Here is a 17,539-nt window from a genome sequence, read left to right as displayed (position 1 = left end):
CAGTAACTGTAAACTCCTCGCCAGCGCTCTCCCTTACTTTCAGAGCGATAACAGTGGTCCCTTGATTTCTCTAGTACATCATGGAGTTGACGTTCAATCAAGCTGCCAAGGGCGTCAACAAGGAGTTCACCGTGAACATCACTGACACCTGTGAGCGGTGTGATGGCAAAGGGAACGAGCCCGGCACCAAAGTCCAGCACTGCCACTACTGCGGCGGCTCCGGCATGGTGAGCATGGGGGCCTGCCTCGCCCCTGGGGCTCCTGCCTCTGCCGCCTCCCTGTGCTTCCCCACCATGCCTCTTCTCTGTGTGCCAGTGTACCTAGGGCTTTGAGGGCTCTTAATAGGTGGGACTCTGTGATCTAGAACCTTCCACATTGTCCCAGGAGTGCCCTGTACAGAAGGAGCAAGGAAATTCTGCTGTCTTCTCTGAAAATACATTTCACAATATGTTGGTAATTTAAAATTGGGGGAGGGGAACTTAAATTTTGCTTGAAGTGTAGTCTTTTTTTCTTTTTGGTGAGTTTTAGATGTAGTTCAGACTTGTAAGACTAGTGTGGAGAACCGCTCCCTTATTCCTCTTGCCGAGCCTCAGCAGCCTCCAACATTCCATCCCATGTGTTTTATCATGTATAGTTCATATTTTCTAAGAGCAAGAACATTCTTTTATGAAACCACAGTATGTTCTCGAAATCAGGAAATTTAATGTCCAAACAATATTGTTATCTGTACTTAACTCAGAGTTTTTCATTTGTCCTTACAATGTTCTTTTTACCCCACACTCAGGATGCCAGTCTAGGATCTTGCGTAGTGTTTGGTTGTCATATCTTTAGTCTTCTTTAATCAGTAACGATTTCTCAGTCTTTCTTTTATGACCTTGACATTTTTTAGGTTTACAGACCAACTGCTTTGTAGGATGTCCCTCAGTTGGGTCATCTGATATTTCCTCATGATAAAATTCAGATTATGCATTTTTGGCAGAAACAGCACAGAGATGTAGTGCCCTTTGCGTGGATCATGTCAGGAATCACGAGGTGTCAGTTTGTCCCATTAGCGATGATAATTACATTTGATCCCAGTCAGTTAGTTAAAGAACTGTCCACCAGGTTTTTTCATTATAAAGTTATTATTTTTCCCTTTGAAATTAACAAGGAATTTGTGACTTACCTTGACACTGTATAAATGTCCTGTCCCATCAAACTTATACACAGTACTTACAGCATCCATTAATCAGTCTTGCTTAAATCAGTTGTTACTGTGACTTGCAAAATGGTGATTTTTCTGATTCCAATGAACCTTCTCTGTTGTTGTTTTTTTTTTTTTAATTTACTTATTTGGCTGTGCTGAGTTTTAGTTGCAACATGTGGAATCTAGTTCCCTGACCAGGGATCGATCCCATGCCCCTCCATTGGGAGCACAGAGTCTTAGCCACTGGACCACCAGAGAAATCCCCTTTCTCCGTTTATTAGTTGGCATTCTACTAAAAGGAAGAGCTTTCTTTTCTTCTCCATTTATTTATTCTTTCATTTGTATCAGTTTGAACTCACGGATTCTTATTTCCTTCACTGAATCATCATCACTATTACTTTGATGCACAAGCTGTCCCTGAGTGTGCTTGTGGAAGTCTCTTATGGCTGGCTTCTGTATTCTTTTGATATGTCCCATCGTTCTTTTGGCACTTCTTTACTTTGTCACAGCTTGCATATACTTTCCTAACATCCTGGCACCAGCCATTTCTCCAGGGAGTCCTGATTCCTTTTAGCTGTCTAGTAGGATTTAGGATCGGAGAAGGCAATGGCAAGCCACTCCAGTACTATTGCCTAGAAAATCCCATGGATGGAGGAGCCTGGTGGGCTGCAGTCCGTGGGGTCGCTAAGGGTCGGACACAACTGAGCGACTTCACTTTCACTTTTCACTTCCACACATTGGAGAAGGAAATGGCAACCCACTCCAGTGTTCTTGCCTGGAGAATCGCAGGGTCGGGGGAGCCTGGTGGGCTTCCGTCTGTGGGGTCACACAGAGTCGGACATGACTGAAGTGACTTAGCAGCAGCAGGATTTAGGAACCAAGATCTGTGCTCTCAGTGTACTCATTGTGTCTGGAGTGTCACTGCTTCCAAGTCCTCTCAGCTGACTGAGACAGGAGATAAGTGTGTGTATGTGTGTGTGTATGAGCGCACATCCCTGGGTCAGGAAGATCCCCTGGAGGAGGGCGTGGCAACCCGCTCCAGTGTTCTTGCCTGGAGAGTCCCCATGGACAGAGGAGCCTGGCAGGCTACAGTCCATAGGGTCGCCGAACCAGACATGACTGAATCGACTTAGCACAGGCACATATGTGCACTTACAGACCTATGTTCGATGCCTATCTGTCTTTCCATATGTATATATATGTATATACATATATGTGTACACTGACCCATCCATTTAACAAACCAGTGAGTTCAAACTGATAGTTCCACTTTCAGCCCAACACCGCAAGGCTTATCTAGTCTTCTGCCTGCCTGTCCATATTTGAAACTAAATAATAAAGAGATTATTAATTTCTAACAAAGAGAAATCTGGCTCAGGTTACCCTGTATATTTACTCATTTGCTCAATCCTATAACATACAAAAAGTAATTTGAGAACTGTCACTCATATCACTGCAAAAAGCAATCCTGCTTAACTGGCATTTGGGTATATGGCCAAAATACTGTGCTCAACTTACTCAGATCTCTTCTTTTTCTCCCCCTTCACTGTGATTATATTATCTGCTTAAAATGCAGGTAGGTTTCCACTGAGTATGTTTGTATTCCATTTAGATGGTTTCTTTTTTTAAGGGGGTTGGGAGATTCTGTACTGCCGACCTTTAAGATAAAATCCTTGTCTACTTGCAGTGCAGGAGACCTGGATTCAATTCCTGGGTCAGGAAGATCCTCTGGAGAAGGAAATGGCAACCCACTCCAGTATTCTTGCCTGGAGAATCTCATGGACAGAGGAGCCTGGCAGGCTACAGTCTATGGGGTCACAAGAGTCAGATACGACTGAGTGACTATCCACCGCCAAGTGTGTATGGGGGAACAGAAGTTGTCTTTGAGTGCATAGAAGAAAAGCATAAAAAAGGAAACAAGTCCCTGATAATTCCACAACTGATAGTGTTTTGATGTGTCTCCTGCCAGTTGTTGATGAGGAATATCATTTTTGTTTTATGTTAACTAGTTTTTGAACAGGTTGTATATGCAAATCATTGAAATTCCGTGGGTACAAATCGAAACTGTGTACGATGAATCTCTCTCTCATTCTTGACTTTTACCCATTGAATTCCACTCTCCAGAAGCATCCTTTCTGTCTTTCTAGACGCAAGCCTATGTAGACATGTGTGTTGGTGTGTGTGTGCCTTGTTTTCATGCCAAAGATAGAATACAGCTGGTAGCCCCATCTGTACTTTGGTGGTTTTGTTTTGTTTCTAGTTTTCACTCTGTTTGGGAAAGTATACGTTTACAGCTGCCTCAGTTGTTCTGTGGCCACATTATTCCTCCATACGGATACATCCCCTTTTGTTTAGCCAGACCTCTGTTGCTGGATGCCTAGGTTCTCATCTTTTCATTTTTTTTGGCTAAGCTGAACAGTTTGCAGGATCTTAGTTCCCAGATCAGGGATTGAACCCAGACCTTGGAAGTGAGAGCAGAGCCCTAACCACTAGATTACCAGTGTTTGTCATTGATTTTAGTTATATTTGTCTTTTGACTTTGAATGTATTTTTGCCTATTTGTATTGGAAGGACTGATGCTAAAGCTGAAACTCCAATACTTTAGCCACCTCGTGCAACGAGTTGACTCACTGGAAAAGACTCTGATGCTGGGAGGGATTGGGGGCAGGAGGAGACCGGGACGACAGAGCATGAGATGGCTGGATGGCATCACCGACTCGATGGACATGAGTTTGAGTGAACTCCGGGAGTTGGTGATGGACAGGGAGGCCTGGCGTGCTGTGATTCATGGGGTCGCAAAGAGTCAGACACGACTGAGCGACTGAACTGATGTGGATTTCATCAGTTGAGAATCATAGTGAAATTTTTCCTATTTTTCATTTCTTATAATGAAGGCATTTTTCCGTATCTTTGAATACTTTTAAACAGTTTCTTTGTTGGCTGAATAATAGTCCACTGAAGGAGGCTTCCCTGGTGATCCAGGGACTGAGACTCGGAGCTCCCAATGCGGGGGGCCTGGGATCGATCCCTGGGTCAGGGAACTACATCCCACATGTAGCAACTAAAAATCCCATGTGCTGCAACTAAGACCGGGAGCAGCCAAATAAAGAAATAAAAATAAGTTTCTTTAAAAATAAAATAGTCCACTGACAGGAGTCCGCAGTTACCTGTACACAATCCTATAGCTTAGTCTGAAAAAGTAAAGTTGTGCCTGCTTTCCTCTAGAGGGCGCCCTTTGAGAGGATGAAGATTGCTGTGGCTACCGTTTTACCCTCGGAGTTACTGCCTCTTGTTACAGATACTTTTTATTGATCCCACTTCCCTCTCATGTCTGAGGTCCTGAATTGTTGTGACTTTCTTTTTTCATATTTCTTTGGTGAACGTTGAGATAATATGGTAAAACTGAAGGGTGTCTATGTGCAGAGATTTTCTTTCTTCAACATTGAAACAAAAATATCAAAATGGAAATTGAGCTCTGTGTACATTGATCATGATGCATCATGAAGGTGAGAGGGAAAGACATGTTGCAGAGTGATAATGCAATGCACTCTTCTTGTAAAATTTTTACTTACAAACTTTCTGGTGAGAAAGAGAGCAAGTGAGTCATGAGAAGAACACCTCAAACTGAGCTCCTATGAGCAGGTCACCCTGGGAGTCAAAGTGAGGGGGAGACTAATTTTTTGTATATTTCTGTATCCTTTGATTTGCTACAACAGCGTGTTGATAATTTACCCTCACCCCCTAAAAAAACCCAAGGATATTGAGTTAAAGAAAATGGTAACTGAGTTCCATTGCCCAGTGAAGAGCTGATGGGAGTGGCCACAGACCATAAGGCCCCACTTGTGCAAGGGGCTGGGAGCCGAGGAGGGTCCTGGAGGACTGGGGTGAGGGTGGATGCAAGGGGAGCCACTTGCCTCCTTGCTTATGGGCATCTGTGACAAGGGGGACCTGGGGGGCTGTCGGGGACAGAGGCCTATGCTGCTCCCCCCTTGGGGCAGGCAGGGGCAGCTCTGGGTGGGAGTTGCATCCAGTTGTCACTTTCCTCTTTCTTTCCCAGCTGTCCCTTTTGTAAAGGGAAGAGAGGGTGCTCTTTAAAACTATTTGCTCAGCTCTTGGGGCTTGGGGACCTTCTGTAGAGAGGCAGTGTGTCATTTTTCAGTCTCATGTAATCAGGTTTGTGATTCGGGAGGCAGTGTGCTCTAGCTCAGGTTAACCATTTGCACTCCTGCACCTCGTCCTCAGGCGTATGCTGTAGTGCAGGCGCGCCCGCACACACGGGTCTTTGATGAGACGCTTCCACGCTTGTTGTGGTCCCAGGGCCTTGCTGTCAGGGTGCACTGGTGTCTAAGGGTCCCATTTTTCTTGTCTTTGTAGGAAACCATAAACACAGGCCCTTTTGTAATGCGCTCCACGTGTCGGAGGTGTGGTGGCCGGGGCTCCATCATCACGTCTCCCTGTGTGGTGTGCAGAGGAGCAGGACAGGCCAAGCAGAAGAAGAAGGTGGTGATCCCTGTGCCTGCCGGTGGGTATGGGCTCCTCCACACATGGGGGCTGGGAGCCGAGGCCACCTGCCCTTGTTTCTGGAGCCGAAACTTGGGGAGGAACCAGAGTCTCATGCATTTTCCTCTGCACCAGTTACCCTTAAGATCTGCACGTGTCATAGGGAAATGGCACCTTGCACGCCTGCCCTGCTCCTGCGAGAAGCAGCTCCTCCACCTCTTTCTGTCCCAAGGCCAACATTGTACCCATTGCCCGCTCAGCTGGGCAAGCCACCCTCTCTGCCCCCAAGACCTGCCTATGACCCCCACCCCTCACCCCAAACCAATCCTATTCCTGGAGTGGTCTTTGCATAGGGTGGTCTGATCACGTCTCACACTGTTGAAGACTCTGGCGATTCTCAGGGGCCAAAAATTGGCCTCCTCTTCTAGCCCCTCCTGGTCTCAGCCTCCTATCTTCTTAATCTCCCCTTTGTTGCCTTGCTACCTGCAGCTTTGTCATCCCCGGGGAGGCTTCTGGAAGCATTTTCTTAGATGTTCCTTTGGAGCTGTGATCTTTTCCTTCCAAGAACTTATCTCTGTTTGTAGAGATACATGGTGGTGTTATTCAGCTAATAACTACCTCCCCTGTGGATGTGCTCAGTGGCATCCAACTCATTGCAGGAACTGTAGCCCACCAGGCTCCTCTGTCCATGGGTTCTCCAGGCAAGAATACTGGAATGGGTTGCTATTTCCTTCTCCATGGGATCTTCCCAACCCAGGGAGCAAAACTATTTCTCTTGCATCTCCTGCATGGGCAGGCAGATTCTTTAGCACTGTGCCCTACTAGGCTGTAAACTCACTGGGGTGCTAGGTGAGCCTGGTGGTAGACTTGACTGAGTGAATGGAAGGCGCTTTCATCTGGTTATTGATGACTATATGCCGCACCTTTGAAACGCTACACTTGTTTGACTCACTGCTGTTTGTGTTGTTCCTTGTTAACAGGAAACAGGAATGAGTAAGTGGGTGAGTTGTAAATAGATCCAGCGTAGAAAATGCCTTTAGACATCCCAAAATAATTGTTCTCTTGCTTACAGGAGTTGAGGATGGCCAGACTGTGAGGATGCCTGTAGGAAAACGAGAAATTTTCATCACATTCAGGGTAGGTGCTCTTTAGGGCCCTTGCTTTCATGGAGACGGTGCAGCCCAGGCTTCTTAGGGGTGAGATGGGAGCTTCATGGAATGTGCCTGGCCATTCAAGTTTCTAAAGCAAGTGGTGGCCACCTCACAGGGGTGATTAAACATGTGACATCAAGCTTTTGTGCTAAATGTGGAGAGAACAAAGTTACCCCAGGGTGTTTATAAGTTGGCAACAAAGCACTCATAAAAATACAGAAAACATCTGTTATTTTTTATTGATGTATTGAATTGTTCATGGGAGCAATAAGTGCCAGAGCTACAGATTTACATGTGACATGCAGGCAAAGTTTTCTGAGGCAAGGGTAACGGAGGAAGTGGCACCTTCTGCCACCGATTCCACCAGGCATGTCCCTAAGGAGGTGTGGCAGGCGGAGGCAAGGTGTGTGCCAGCCTCGTCTACAACAGCGAGACACTGCCAGAGGCCTGCTGTCCTTCGGGAGGAGATGGTGAGTGGGCTGCACTGTGGGCACCTCTGAGCAGAAGTCTGGAGACACACATGTTGGTGTGAGACGTCCTGGTAGTTCTCAGTTACAGACAGGGAGTGAGCGGGTTGCAGGCCGAGGAAGGAGGTCATCTGTGTAGTTTCAAACCACGTGAGGTGGTGTCATGTATTGTTTAGGGACATGTAAACATGTAGAAAGGGTAAACAGACGCTCCTAAGAAAGATATAGACTAAACGTAGTGGTTACTGTGGAGTGGTGAGCAGGAGGGGAAGTCACCTGTGTCCTTGTCTTCTGTGACCTAAGCAGGGTTGTGTGTACAGTGTGTGTTAATTACTTTGCTGATTTACATATATGTGAAATATTTCATAGTTAAAGACAAAAATAATCTAAAGGGTGAATCTTTAAGACTGAGAAATTGAAGAGAAAGGTCGCAGGCTATAAGCCAGTCTATGAAAAAGGTTTGATAGAGAACTCAGATTGTTCCCAGCTGATAGCAGAGAAGAAGAAAAGAAGAAATCACTGGAAGACAAAGAATGTCTTTGAGACACAAAAAAAGTGCTTATAAAATCAGAATCATTCCATTGCCGCTAGTCTGACTTAAAGGTAGCTTGTACCAAAAGACTCTGGAAAGTAAACCCTTTCTGCCTCTGTAGACTGTATTAGTCTGTGTTTCTAGTAAAGTAAGATTTTTATAGTTTTTTAAATTTTCAAAATTTAGTTTTACTTCCCTCGAGACTTGAACAGCTTAATCTGAGAGGACACTGTGGCATTGCAGTGAAGGAAGAAGCTGCCCTGTAACTCCCAGAGCCTGGGGGAGGTGGGCGCTTTGGTGAAAGTATGCTGTCTCCCTGGATGCTGCACGCTGAGCCACAGTTGTGGTCTGCTCTCCAGAAGGACTTCTCTGAGCATTAGTAACCCTCCCGTGCTTGGCCCTAGGTGCAGAAAAGCCCTGTGTTCCGGAGAGACGGTGCAGACATCCACTCGGACCTCTTCATCTCCATAGCTCAGGCCATCCTTGGGGGCACCGCCAGAACACAGGGCCTGTACGAGACCATCAACGTGACGGTAAGAGTGCAAGCATGTTCTCACTGCTCTTTTTTTCTAAAACAGGAAATGGCTGAAACCTGGGAACAACCTGGCGGAAGGCAGGAGGAGTGTGGGCCACGCCTTGGGTGTGACTCGGCCGGGAAGCAGCTCCTAGGCCGTGTCCATCCTGCTGGGCTGGGCAGCAGCCTCAGTGGCGCCCCGGGTTGGCTCTGACTCCTCCTAGGTCCTACTCCCCGAGCTCCCTCTCTCCTGCTGTGGGCTCGCCACCCCAGACTCCTGGCCCCTGAGCCCGTCACAGGCTCTGCTCAGGGTGGACCCAGCCTAGCCAGTTCCTGTGTGGTATTTGGTGGATTTGGTCTAGAAACCTGATTGGAGTTCTTTTCGGGAGTAAGATTGTCTTCATGTTGTGAGATGTTTTCATCTGGGCATCTAGAGGTGGAGGAAAACCTGAGGTTCCTTTCTTTATAGATCCCCCCTGGGACTCAGTCAGACCAGAAGATTCGGATGAGTGGGAAGGGCATCCCACGGATTAACAGCTACGGCTATGGAGACCACTACATTCACATCAAGATCAGAGTTCCAAAGTAAGCGCCTCCTGGTGTGGCAAGTCACACCTGCTCTCTGCAGCTTCCAGCACCAGCAGGAGCCGGTCGAGGACTTCTCACCTGCCAGGCAGGTGCAGAGCCTGACCGCCCTGCTGTGGCACTTCTGCTGTAAGCACTGAGGCTTAGGCAGGTTACTTCTCCCTCTAAGTCTGTTCTGCCCAGGTGCTTCTTCTGAAAGCGGACGTGATAAAAAAGTTCTACATCACTGAGTTGCTGGGAGATGAAATGAATAACCCATTGGGAGCAGTTAGCTATTATTGGTGCTGTTGGTTTTATTATCACTCTCGGGTCACCCGCCATCTGAGAGATGATCTAGAACCGGCTGGCAGCAGGTATCGTGTCCGGCCTTCAAGAGTGGACATCTGGAGCAGGGCTTGCCGACTCCTCTCAGAGGGCTGGGTTTCCAGCACTCTCTTTAATTAGATAATTTACTACACACACACTTGTAACAGCTTTTCATCCCTCTGGTAAACTGTTTACCATGGCCCCAGTGGCAGTTGTTTAGAACATCTCAGGGTAGTTGAAGAGGTTTACCTTACAGAAGCTTTAAGGGTGTGGGCTCATGGGTTCAGGGTGTGCCCAGGGCCTGGGTCGAGGGTCCTGCTTTTCCCACATGCTGCATGGGGACCGGCCACGTCCACGTCCTTTTGAAGAGCTGCCCAGAGGAGCCGCTCGGACACTGACTGCGCTCGGTCCACAGGAGACTGACAAGCCGGCAGCAGAGCCTGATCCTGAGCTATGCCGAGGACGAGACCGACGTGGAGGGGACGGTGAACGGCGTCACCAACACAAGCACTGGTGAGATAGCCCCATGGCCCGTGGGAGCCCCCCAGTACCTGGGAGGGCAGATGGTTTGGAAGCATGTTGGGGTTTCCACTGGCAAATTTCCTGGAGTCTGCAGACAGCCCAGTAGTAATAGGGGGGCTGAGTGTTGGGCAGAGTGGCGCGGGGCATCCACACTCTGGGGAAAGCTGGCCAGCAGGGCCCCCTGCCCTGGCCCTCAGCCTCTGTGCACGGGCTGCTGGCTGAGGTCAGTGAATTCTGTGACTCTTCCCTCCAGGGAGCAGCTCTGTGTCTTAGGGCTGCTCTCCTGAGTTCTAGCCTTGGTTCTGCCACTTGCCCTGTGACCTTGGGCTCATTCCTGCATGAGATCAGCTTGTAGCCACTAAAGGAGAAGATGCATGTCTTCCTCGCCCAGAAGGCTACCCCTGGATTTCAGACTGTCCTGTAAACAGCAGCTGCTGCAGGCTTAACGACCCCAGGTCTGCCTGTGTGCAGTAGGTCTAAACTCTGAGCTTCTAGGGCCGTGAACAAACAAAACGCCTTGTTTACTCTGAGCTTAAACATCTGTAGAGTGCAGTTAAATATTGGTAATTGGTGAGTAGCCATGCCCCGCTACTGTGACCACAGGCAGAAGCTTTGGCTACAGGCACCTTGGCTGCAGCCCTCCTCCCTCTGGACAGGGGTGCTCCGCTGGGATGGGGTGCTCCACCGGGGTGGGGTGCTCTGCCGAGAAAACGCTGTTCCCTGTCGGTTGGGCCTTCTGCTGGGCTGGGACAGGCTGTGCTGAGGGTGAGTTGGCTTCCGCTGCCCAGCGTATTGCCTCCTGGTTGCATCACTTTGTTTTTGTCTGGGTCCTGGATTTTCTCTGACCTCGGAACTTGAATGGTATTAGAGTACAGTCAGCAGGTGATCAGAGCTGGGGGTGGGGTCTTGGTCTTGGAGCCCTGGGGTAGGGCTGGGGGTCCCAGTGGCAGCAGCCTTTGCATGGCCGAGCTCCCCTAAATCCAGGGGACCAAGTCCTCTGTGAAAAAACAGCTGCCACAGATTCTGTCTGTGACCAACTGGGCACAAAGTAGGCACTTACTTCAGTGGTTTGGTTCATAGACTTTTTCATATTTTCTTATTACTGTTCCTTGGACTAAAAAGAAGTGGGGATGATTCTTCCACATAACTCTACTTATTCACCTCTACGTTTTTTTCCTGAGTCCCAAATACTCCCACAGTCATGGAGCATGTGAGATTTGCTCTTCAGCCAGCTCTCAGCCATGCCTCCCTCCCCAGGGGAACTTGAGGTCCTCCTGACTGAGCTCTGAGTGAGACCCTGGGCCTTGTTTGCTGTTTGCATGTTGGGTATTATCCACCAGTTATCAAGCCCCTTCCTGAGAGCTCAGATTGGGAGTTGATCCTGCAGTCAGCTTCTGAGTAACGTCCATGGTTCTCATCCTGTTAGCTCATTCTCTCACCCCTCGTTTAGGCAAGATTTATTGGGAGGCTCTTACATGCCAGACACTTCGCCAGTTCTTCGTTTTAAATTACTGTTGGCGTAATCTTTCTGAATATATCATAATGTTAATGTATGTGTTGAATGTGTTCGTGAAGAGTTCATAAAGTGAAATGAGTGTCCTGAATTATTTTTTTTTCCCACTCACTTCCATTGTCATTTCAGAATTGTATTCAGTGGGAAATTTGGCTCCCGGACATAATTCTTTAAATGGCTTTTAAGAATCTTAACAGTGGAATGCACTGTCAATCAGTCTGCAGCCTGGGTGTGGTTAAGCCTCTTGTTACTGTGAAGAAAGTTACTTTTGCCGTCCTCATGTGAGGACACACCAGTGTGCACAGTTCTCTTTCCTGACAACTGTACTAAGGTGCATCCTATTTATTTGAGTAGAGCCTGAATCTCTGCTATTAAAGTTACACTGGAAGCAGTTGCCTTCAGTCATCAGTGGTTCTCGGGCTAGCGTGTCGCTTAATAGCCCCCAAGTGCCCATGGAGATAGTCACTGCAGATGCTGATTCTTGGGTGTCTTTGCTTTCACCACGGGAACAGTATCTGGAAGGCATTTGGGAAAGTTACCATCATGTAGGAAAACAACCTAAAAGTTTTTGGTGGGTTTAGTATCACTTGTTTATTTTTGTTCTCTGTAGCCCCTGCTGAAAACCTTAATAATGGCTGACCCTGGCTTTGTTCCCAGTCTGAGAAGCAGAAAAACCACAGCGAGCTAGGGGCCTGGGGCACTCTGAGGTTACCCAGTGACCTTTTGGGTTTAGAGACAGCATGGCTCGTTGTTTGTGTTTCTGGATTGTCATTAACTCCTGGGACAACCCCTGTACGTCCATTTAGCTGTCGTGCAGGAACCTCTTCCAGAGCTTGGATCCCCCTGCGGTCTCTGATGAGCTGACGGCATTGACTGTTGAGCCCCTTTATTTAGGCAGGGTGGAGGCAAGAGGAAGATGAGGAAAAAGACATTTTAGTGGAACAAGAGGCGCTTTGCTGGCTCAGGCTGAGCGTGTAGTCAGCTCAGGGAGTCAGGCTGTGTGTGTAGACCCCGCACCTCTGCCTGTAGGGTGGGTCTGGTCCGCCGATGTCATCGTGGAGTCCTGTTGGCTTCTGTTTCCTCGCACTGATGGTCACTGAGCATTTGCCACATGCTCAGAAGCGATGCCCAGAGAGACAGGGTCCCTGCCCCGCCCAGCTTACAGTGTGAGGAGGGAAGGCCAGGCAGGCACTGAACCCCCAAGCAAGTGCCAGACCTTGCTTATGACACTAGAAGCTTGTACCTGTGGTGAAAAAGGTGATACAGATTCATGGAATGAGCGTTACATGGTTATTCAGGTAACAAGGTTATTACCTTGTAAAGAGCCATGGATTACCTTTCCCACCTCTTCTGGAGTCCTGCTGCCCAAAGCGGTGGGCCTCTCACCAACAAAGGCTTCTCAGACTGAGATCTTGGGGACATGGGCATTTTGTCCCCTCTACACACTGTCCTTGACATCCATCCCCCCACATGTTGACATACACTAATTCTCCTGGCACAATGAAAAACGTTGAGTCCAGTCCAGCTTGTAACGCGTCGGTCCTCTTGCCTCATGGGTGGCCGATCTTTAACGTGCCGTGTTTGTGCAGAGGGGCTCTCCCGGCCCCTCTGGAGACAGAAGGGCGGCCGCCCCGTCTCGGGAGCATTTGGAGCCAGGTACTTGCCCAGTGACGCACGGGGTCCTTGGCTGCCCCTGTCCCAGATGAGCAGTGCACATGTCCTGGGATTCCGGGTGCGCTGGAGACAGTCCGTGCGCACTGACCGGGGGTGGAAGCTGGTCGGTGGGTCTCGGCACTTTCTCTTCACCTTCTCAGAGCCTGGCTTTGGTGTCTGACTGCTTGGGTCTGAACGCAGACCTCCTGCTCACTTAGCAGCTCTGTGACCTTAGTCATGCCACTTAACCCCTTTGTGCCCCTGGTGTTTGTTTTTTTCGTCTGGAATTTACCTGTAAGGTTATCATAAGGATTGAACGAGGTATGGACGCCGTGTAGCCTGGCCTGGAGGGCATCGGCGCTGACTGTTTTTCTGTTATGGTTGTTAAGGTGGGACAGCTGCCTGTTGTCCCTCTCTCTTCCTGGTTTTCCTCTCGAGGGCCAGTGGCTTGGGGAGCTGTTGGGATGCTCCCAAGTGCTGAGTCATCTGATGAATGGGACAACCCTGGACAACCTGATACAGCCACCTCTTCTCTCGGGGTGGCGCTTGGTGGCTGTTGGAGCGCGAGCCCTGGGTGGCCAGGCGGGGCCTGGGGCGGGCTGCGAGGAAGTCTGCACCCTTGACCCCAGTTCTCTCTGCTGTTTATGCCCAGGTGGCAGCACCATGGATAGCTCCGCGGGAGGCAAGGCTAGGCCTGAGGCTGGGGAGGACAAGGAGGGATTCCTTTCCAAACTTAAGAGAATGTTTACCTCCTGATATCCCAGCCGAGGTAGGAAAACCCCTGAGGTTCCTCCCCTTCATGCCCCTCTGAACTAATGAATCCCTGTTTTCCCTCATTTTAGCCAGTATCATCCCCCCACCCCCAGAGGTGAAGAGGTTCCCATCTCAGGCGTGGTATGAGCCCAGCCTCAGGCCAAGGGGAGCTGGCCGATAGTGCAGGGCTGAACCACCTCCTGAAGCCCCCTAGCCCTCCTTCCACCAGCTCCCAGGGGCACTGCATCCCACTGTGGTGGGAACCAGGTTGCCCAAAGTCACAGAGGGCAGGTCACAGCAGAGCCAGGCCTAGAACTCAATCTCCCCAGCCCTGCCCTGTCCTGCCTGGGACGTCTAGGGCAATGTCAGCCTTAGTGTGGGGTGGGGTGCGGCAGTGGCGGGAGTCCTACTTGCTCACCATGGTGTCTTGGGATTCATCTTTCACTTGTGCTGGTTCCTGATGTCGGGGGCTCCTTCCCAGGGACCGCAGAAGTTCACTGACAGGGCGTGTTCTTCCTGCGAGGCCAGTGAACTGTACCTGTTTGTGTCTTGGCTCAGGAAAACGGTCCACCGGGAACTAGGCAGCGAGCAGCAGCACCTCCGCGTGGCCAGGGCACCTCGGATGCAGGAGGATTCCCCATGGCAGCACCGAGCCTCTTCCTGCAGAGGCCTCCGGACTGCCTTGGCAACAGCAAACTCACGTGACCACACAGCTCTTCACGGAAGGTCATGGCAGACGGGACAGACCCTGGGCAGTCAGGCATGGCCGGCCTCAGGGCTGGTATTTTCCTGTCCATGGGTAGGTAACTTGGCCTCTTCAGGCTCTGGCAAAGTCAGATGGCTGGACACTTCCTGCAGAGCTGAAACTCTTAATTTGGAACTGAATGTGGTTAAAGAATTAAAGGCCATGCTTACAGCTTAAAAATGAAGCCTTAAGCTGCACCGAGTTGTGACGTGATTGATTTCCCTCTCAGCAAACCTCCGGGATGTTCCAGAATGAGTCTTTCCTGACAGATTGTCCTTTCCGGGAACCTGGGGCATGCAGGCCCCGCTGGTGTCACCCACCCTTCAGCTGGAGTTGGTTTTAATTCCCAAAGGTCCTGAGCAGCTGGAACCTGGGGGCCTGGGAGGCCTGGGGTGACACCTGGAGGACCCTGGAGAGGCCACTCTTGATCACATGGGCTGTGATCTCTGTCAGGATGGAAGGTCCTTCCTCCCTCCCCATGCAGGGTGGCCCTGTCCCCCGACAGTTGAGTTGTGTTGTTCTAAGCCAGGCATGAGTGGGGCTCCTGCCCTTCTGCTGGACCACAGCCAGCGTGGCCTGGGGCTGACTGAGGGCCTCTCAACCCCAGCCCTGCCCCGCTGCTATCAGGGCCTTGGGTCTCACCACTCACTACTGACTTGTTTTCAGACATGTGTTTAAATTATTCAGTGCTGAGAATCATTGTCTTTTACTGATCGAGTGTTTGTTCAGAGGAGAGTGCAGTCTCAGCAATCGAAGGTTTTCCAGTATCCAGCCAGACCAAGCACCATTTCCCGGCCTTGGCTCCTGGGACGTGCAGGTTCCCCTGTGTTTCTAGATAACCCCACTGTGGCGAGAAAGGCTAATGGAGAACCCTTCTGATTAGTGTCCTTTCTGTTTCTCCCCCCATAATTTACTAAAATAAAGCATCTGCTAGTGTCTGCTCTAAGAATGTAAAATGATTGTGTATCAATGTAAATAAGATTATCTACTGCAAAGAGATATTTAAAACCTGAATTGTGGTCATCTGTTCTTTGAAAGAGTTTGGACAGCTCTCTGCAGGTGGCCCAGCAGCGGGTGCTCACCTGCCTGTCAGGCCACCCCACATCTGCTGGCTTTCCTGGGGGCGGCCGGAGGGGCTTTCCTCAGCGTCACCCCCACTGAGGGACAGGTGTCGCTTTGATAGGCGTGGACCCTCCCAACACCGAGCGGGGAGCTTATCCTGCAGTGATATGCTGATCTGAATGAACGTTCTAGAATTCAGCGTGTCGCTTTTACTCTGGGAGCCCGCTCCTCAAAAGACCTGCAGTGTGGCCTCCTTAGGTCCCTAAGCGTCACCACTGCCATCACTAGATACTTTTTGTTTCCTCCATTGTTTTCAGAGGAATATTAAGGTATTTTGTGTGTATTGCGATCTTCATCTGGGCTGTTGTGGCTGGGTGGGCCCCAAGAACATGACTCTGCCCTGCCCCGGGGTTCTGGGCTAGCAGGCTGTAGTGGAGGCAGGGGTGGGCACTTCCTGGATTGTGTAAAGAGGCTGGGAAGACCTGGTGGGCAAGAAGGAGGCTCAGCGACTTCCTGCCAGTCTCCAAACTCTCCCTCCACTGAACGGAAGTTTGCCAAGCACCTGCTGTGGACTCAGCGTGGGCTGGGCAGGATCTGAGACCCCAGGGTACGGTGGTGAAGGGCTCGATTATGTCTCTCTTGGCACCTCAGGTTTTCTTCCTAGAGAAGTCAACCAAAGCCATGTTTTTTTGAAAGTAGTAGTCTAGACGTGGAAAAGGGAAAGTGGATTTTCTTTCCGGTGAGACATCTTCACGGCTGTGCCAAGGCATTCTTCCTTCCGATGGTCAGAAGGTAGTGGGGCAGCATCTGTAGGTTCAGGTTCCCCTCGAGGCCTGACTGGACTGGGTTTGGCTTGTTCCCACAGCTGGCTCCTGAGATCTGTCTCCTGACCCCTTTGCAGCCTGAGGTGGGGCTGGAGCATGAGCCGAGCCAGTTAGAGACACAAGAGTGTCTCTAGGCCCCTGGGCCTTCGTGGATGGGAGGCGAGCATTTGCTGAAGTGCTGGGAGGAGGGCGGACAGGGGAAGGCACTGGATGCTTGCAAGGCCTGACCACGAGGGGCCCGGGGAGTTAGACGCTGCCTCTCCCCAGTTCCCTCATGTAGTCTCCACAGCAGCCCGGCCAGGGGGCACCAAGTGAGCAACCCACCCCAAGAAGCCTGGTGAAACGGCCAGCAGCTCGCCCTGGAGCCGGCACGGCGGGCTCTCCCCAGGCTTGGTGCTGACCGAGGGCCACTCCTGGATCCCGACATCATGAGTCAGGGTTCCAGCAGGTAAGTCTCCCCTCCAGAGGGCCCGCGGCACTTGGGCATCACAGGGCTGGACACGGATGACCTGTTGGATTCTCCTGCTGATACAGGTGGGCTTGGAAACCTGTGTCATCACATCTGTTCCCTCCTACCCTCCTGGGAGGCTGCTCCCTCAGGCTGTCCCTGTGCCCCTGAAGTGGGCCCTCCTCCAGTGTTCTTCATCACCCCTGCTCTCTGCAACCTGATGTCGGTCTGCAGTCATCCTGCACATTGGTATCTGGCTCTCCTGGTAAACCAGACTCAAGACATGGCGCATAACTTTCCTGTTGACATTGTATTTAGGGCCCAGCACACTGGTTAAGTTGTGGAAGTGCTTATGAATCAACAGATGGAACGAATCTGGCAGCCCCGCTACCCTCTCAGTGCCTCTGCGGGTCGCAAGGCCAGAGCAGGGTAGTAGAGACTGCAGTGGACATCCCGCAAGCCCACAGAGACACTAGTCTCCCCGCCGGCTGTGTCCTCCGGGCCTTCGCTTCTCATCTCTATAGTGAGCGAGAGAGGGAAGCCGTCCAAGTCCCTGGGGGGCTCTGCCCACCGAGCAGGGCTGGGTGGTCGCTTCCCTGGTTTCCCCTCCCTGCCTGTGCTGTGGACAGCATCACCTCTTCTCCACAGTGCTCAGGCTCATGGCCTGGGGTCCACAGCTCTCTCACATCCCTTCAAGGGTTTCTTTCTTACCAGCATGTTTTGAGATCACCACATTTCAAGGCTGCTGCACCCGGGGGCCCAGGAGGCAGGTGAAGGG

At 50.5% G+C, this 17,539-nt stretch overlaps 1 protein-coding gene across 2 annotated transcripts in view; it reads left to right on the top strand.

The window, feature by feature from the left end:
* The window catches only part of DNAJA3 (DnaJ heat shock protein family (Hsp40) member A3), a 32,432-nt gene extending 16,991 nt beyond the window's left edge, over nucleotides 1-15,441 (top strand). Inside the window, exons 5-12 of one of the 2 annotated variants that reach the window (XM_055409378.2) lie at nucleotides 75-227; nucleotides 5,561-5,708; nucleotides 6,759-6,823; nucleotides 8,241-8,369; nucleotides 8,820-8,935; nucleotides 9,657-9,754; nucleotides 13,582-13,698; nucleotides 14,241-15,441. In XM_055409378.2, the coding sequence (XP_055265353.2) occupies nucleotides 75-227; nucleotides 5,561-5,708; nucleotides 6,759-6,823; nucleotides 8,241-8,369; nucleotides 8,820-8,935; nucleotides 9,657-9,754; nucleotides 13,582-13,685 (813 nt within the window). In that variant the 3' untranslated portion in view covers nucleotides 13,686-13,698; nucleotides 14,241-15,441. The remainder of the gene's footprint in view (nucleotides 1-74; nucleotides 228-5,560; nucleotides 5,709-6,758; nucleotides 6,824-8,240; nucleotides 8,370-8,819; nucleotides 8,936-9,656; nucleotides 9,755-13,581; nucleotides 13,699-14,240) is intronic. The other variant, XM_055409379.2, reaches the window with a different exon arrangement.
* Nucleotides 15,442-17,539: the final 2,098 nt, after the last annotated feature.

Source organism: Moschus berezovskii, chromosome 27 (assembly GCF_049115385.1).
Source record: "Moschus berezovskii isolate FMDL1 chromosome 27, NW_MosBer_1.0, whole genome shotgun sequence".
NCBI lineage: Eukaryota > Metazoa > Chordata > Mammalia > Artiodactyla > Moschidae > Moschus > Moschus berezovskii.
This window is presented reverse-complemented; position numbering and strand designations above follow the sequence as displayed.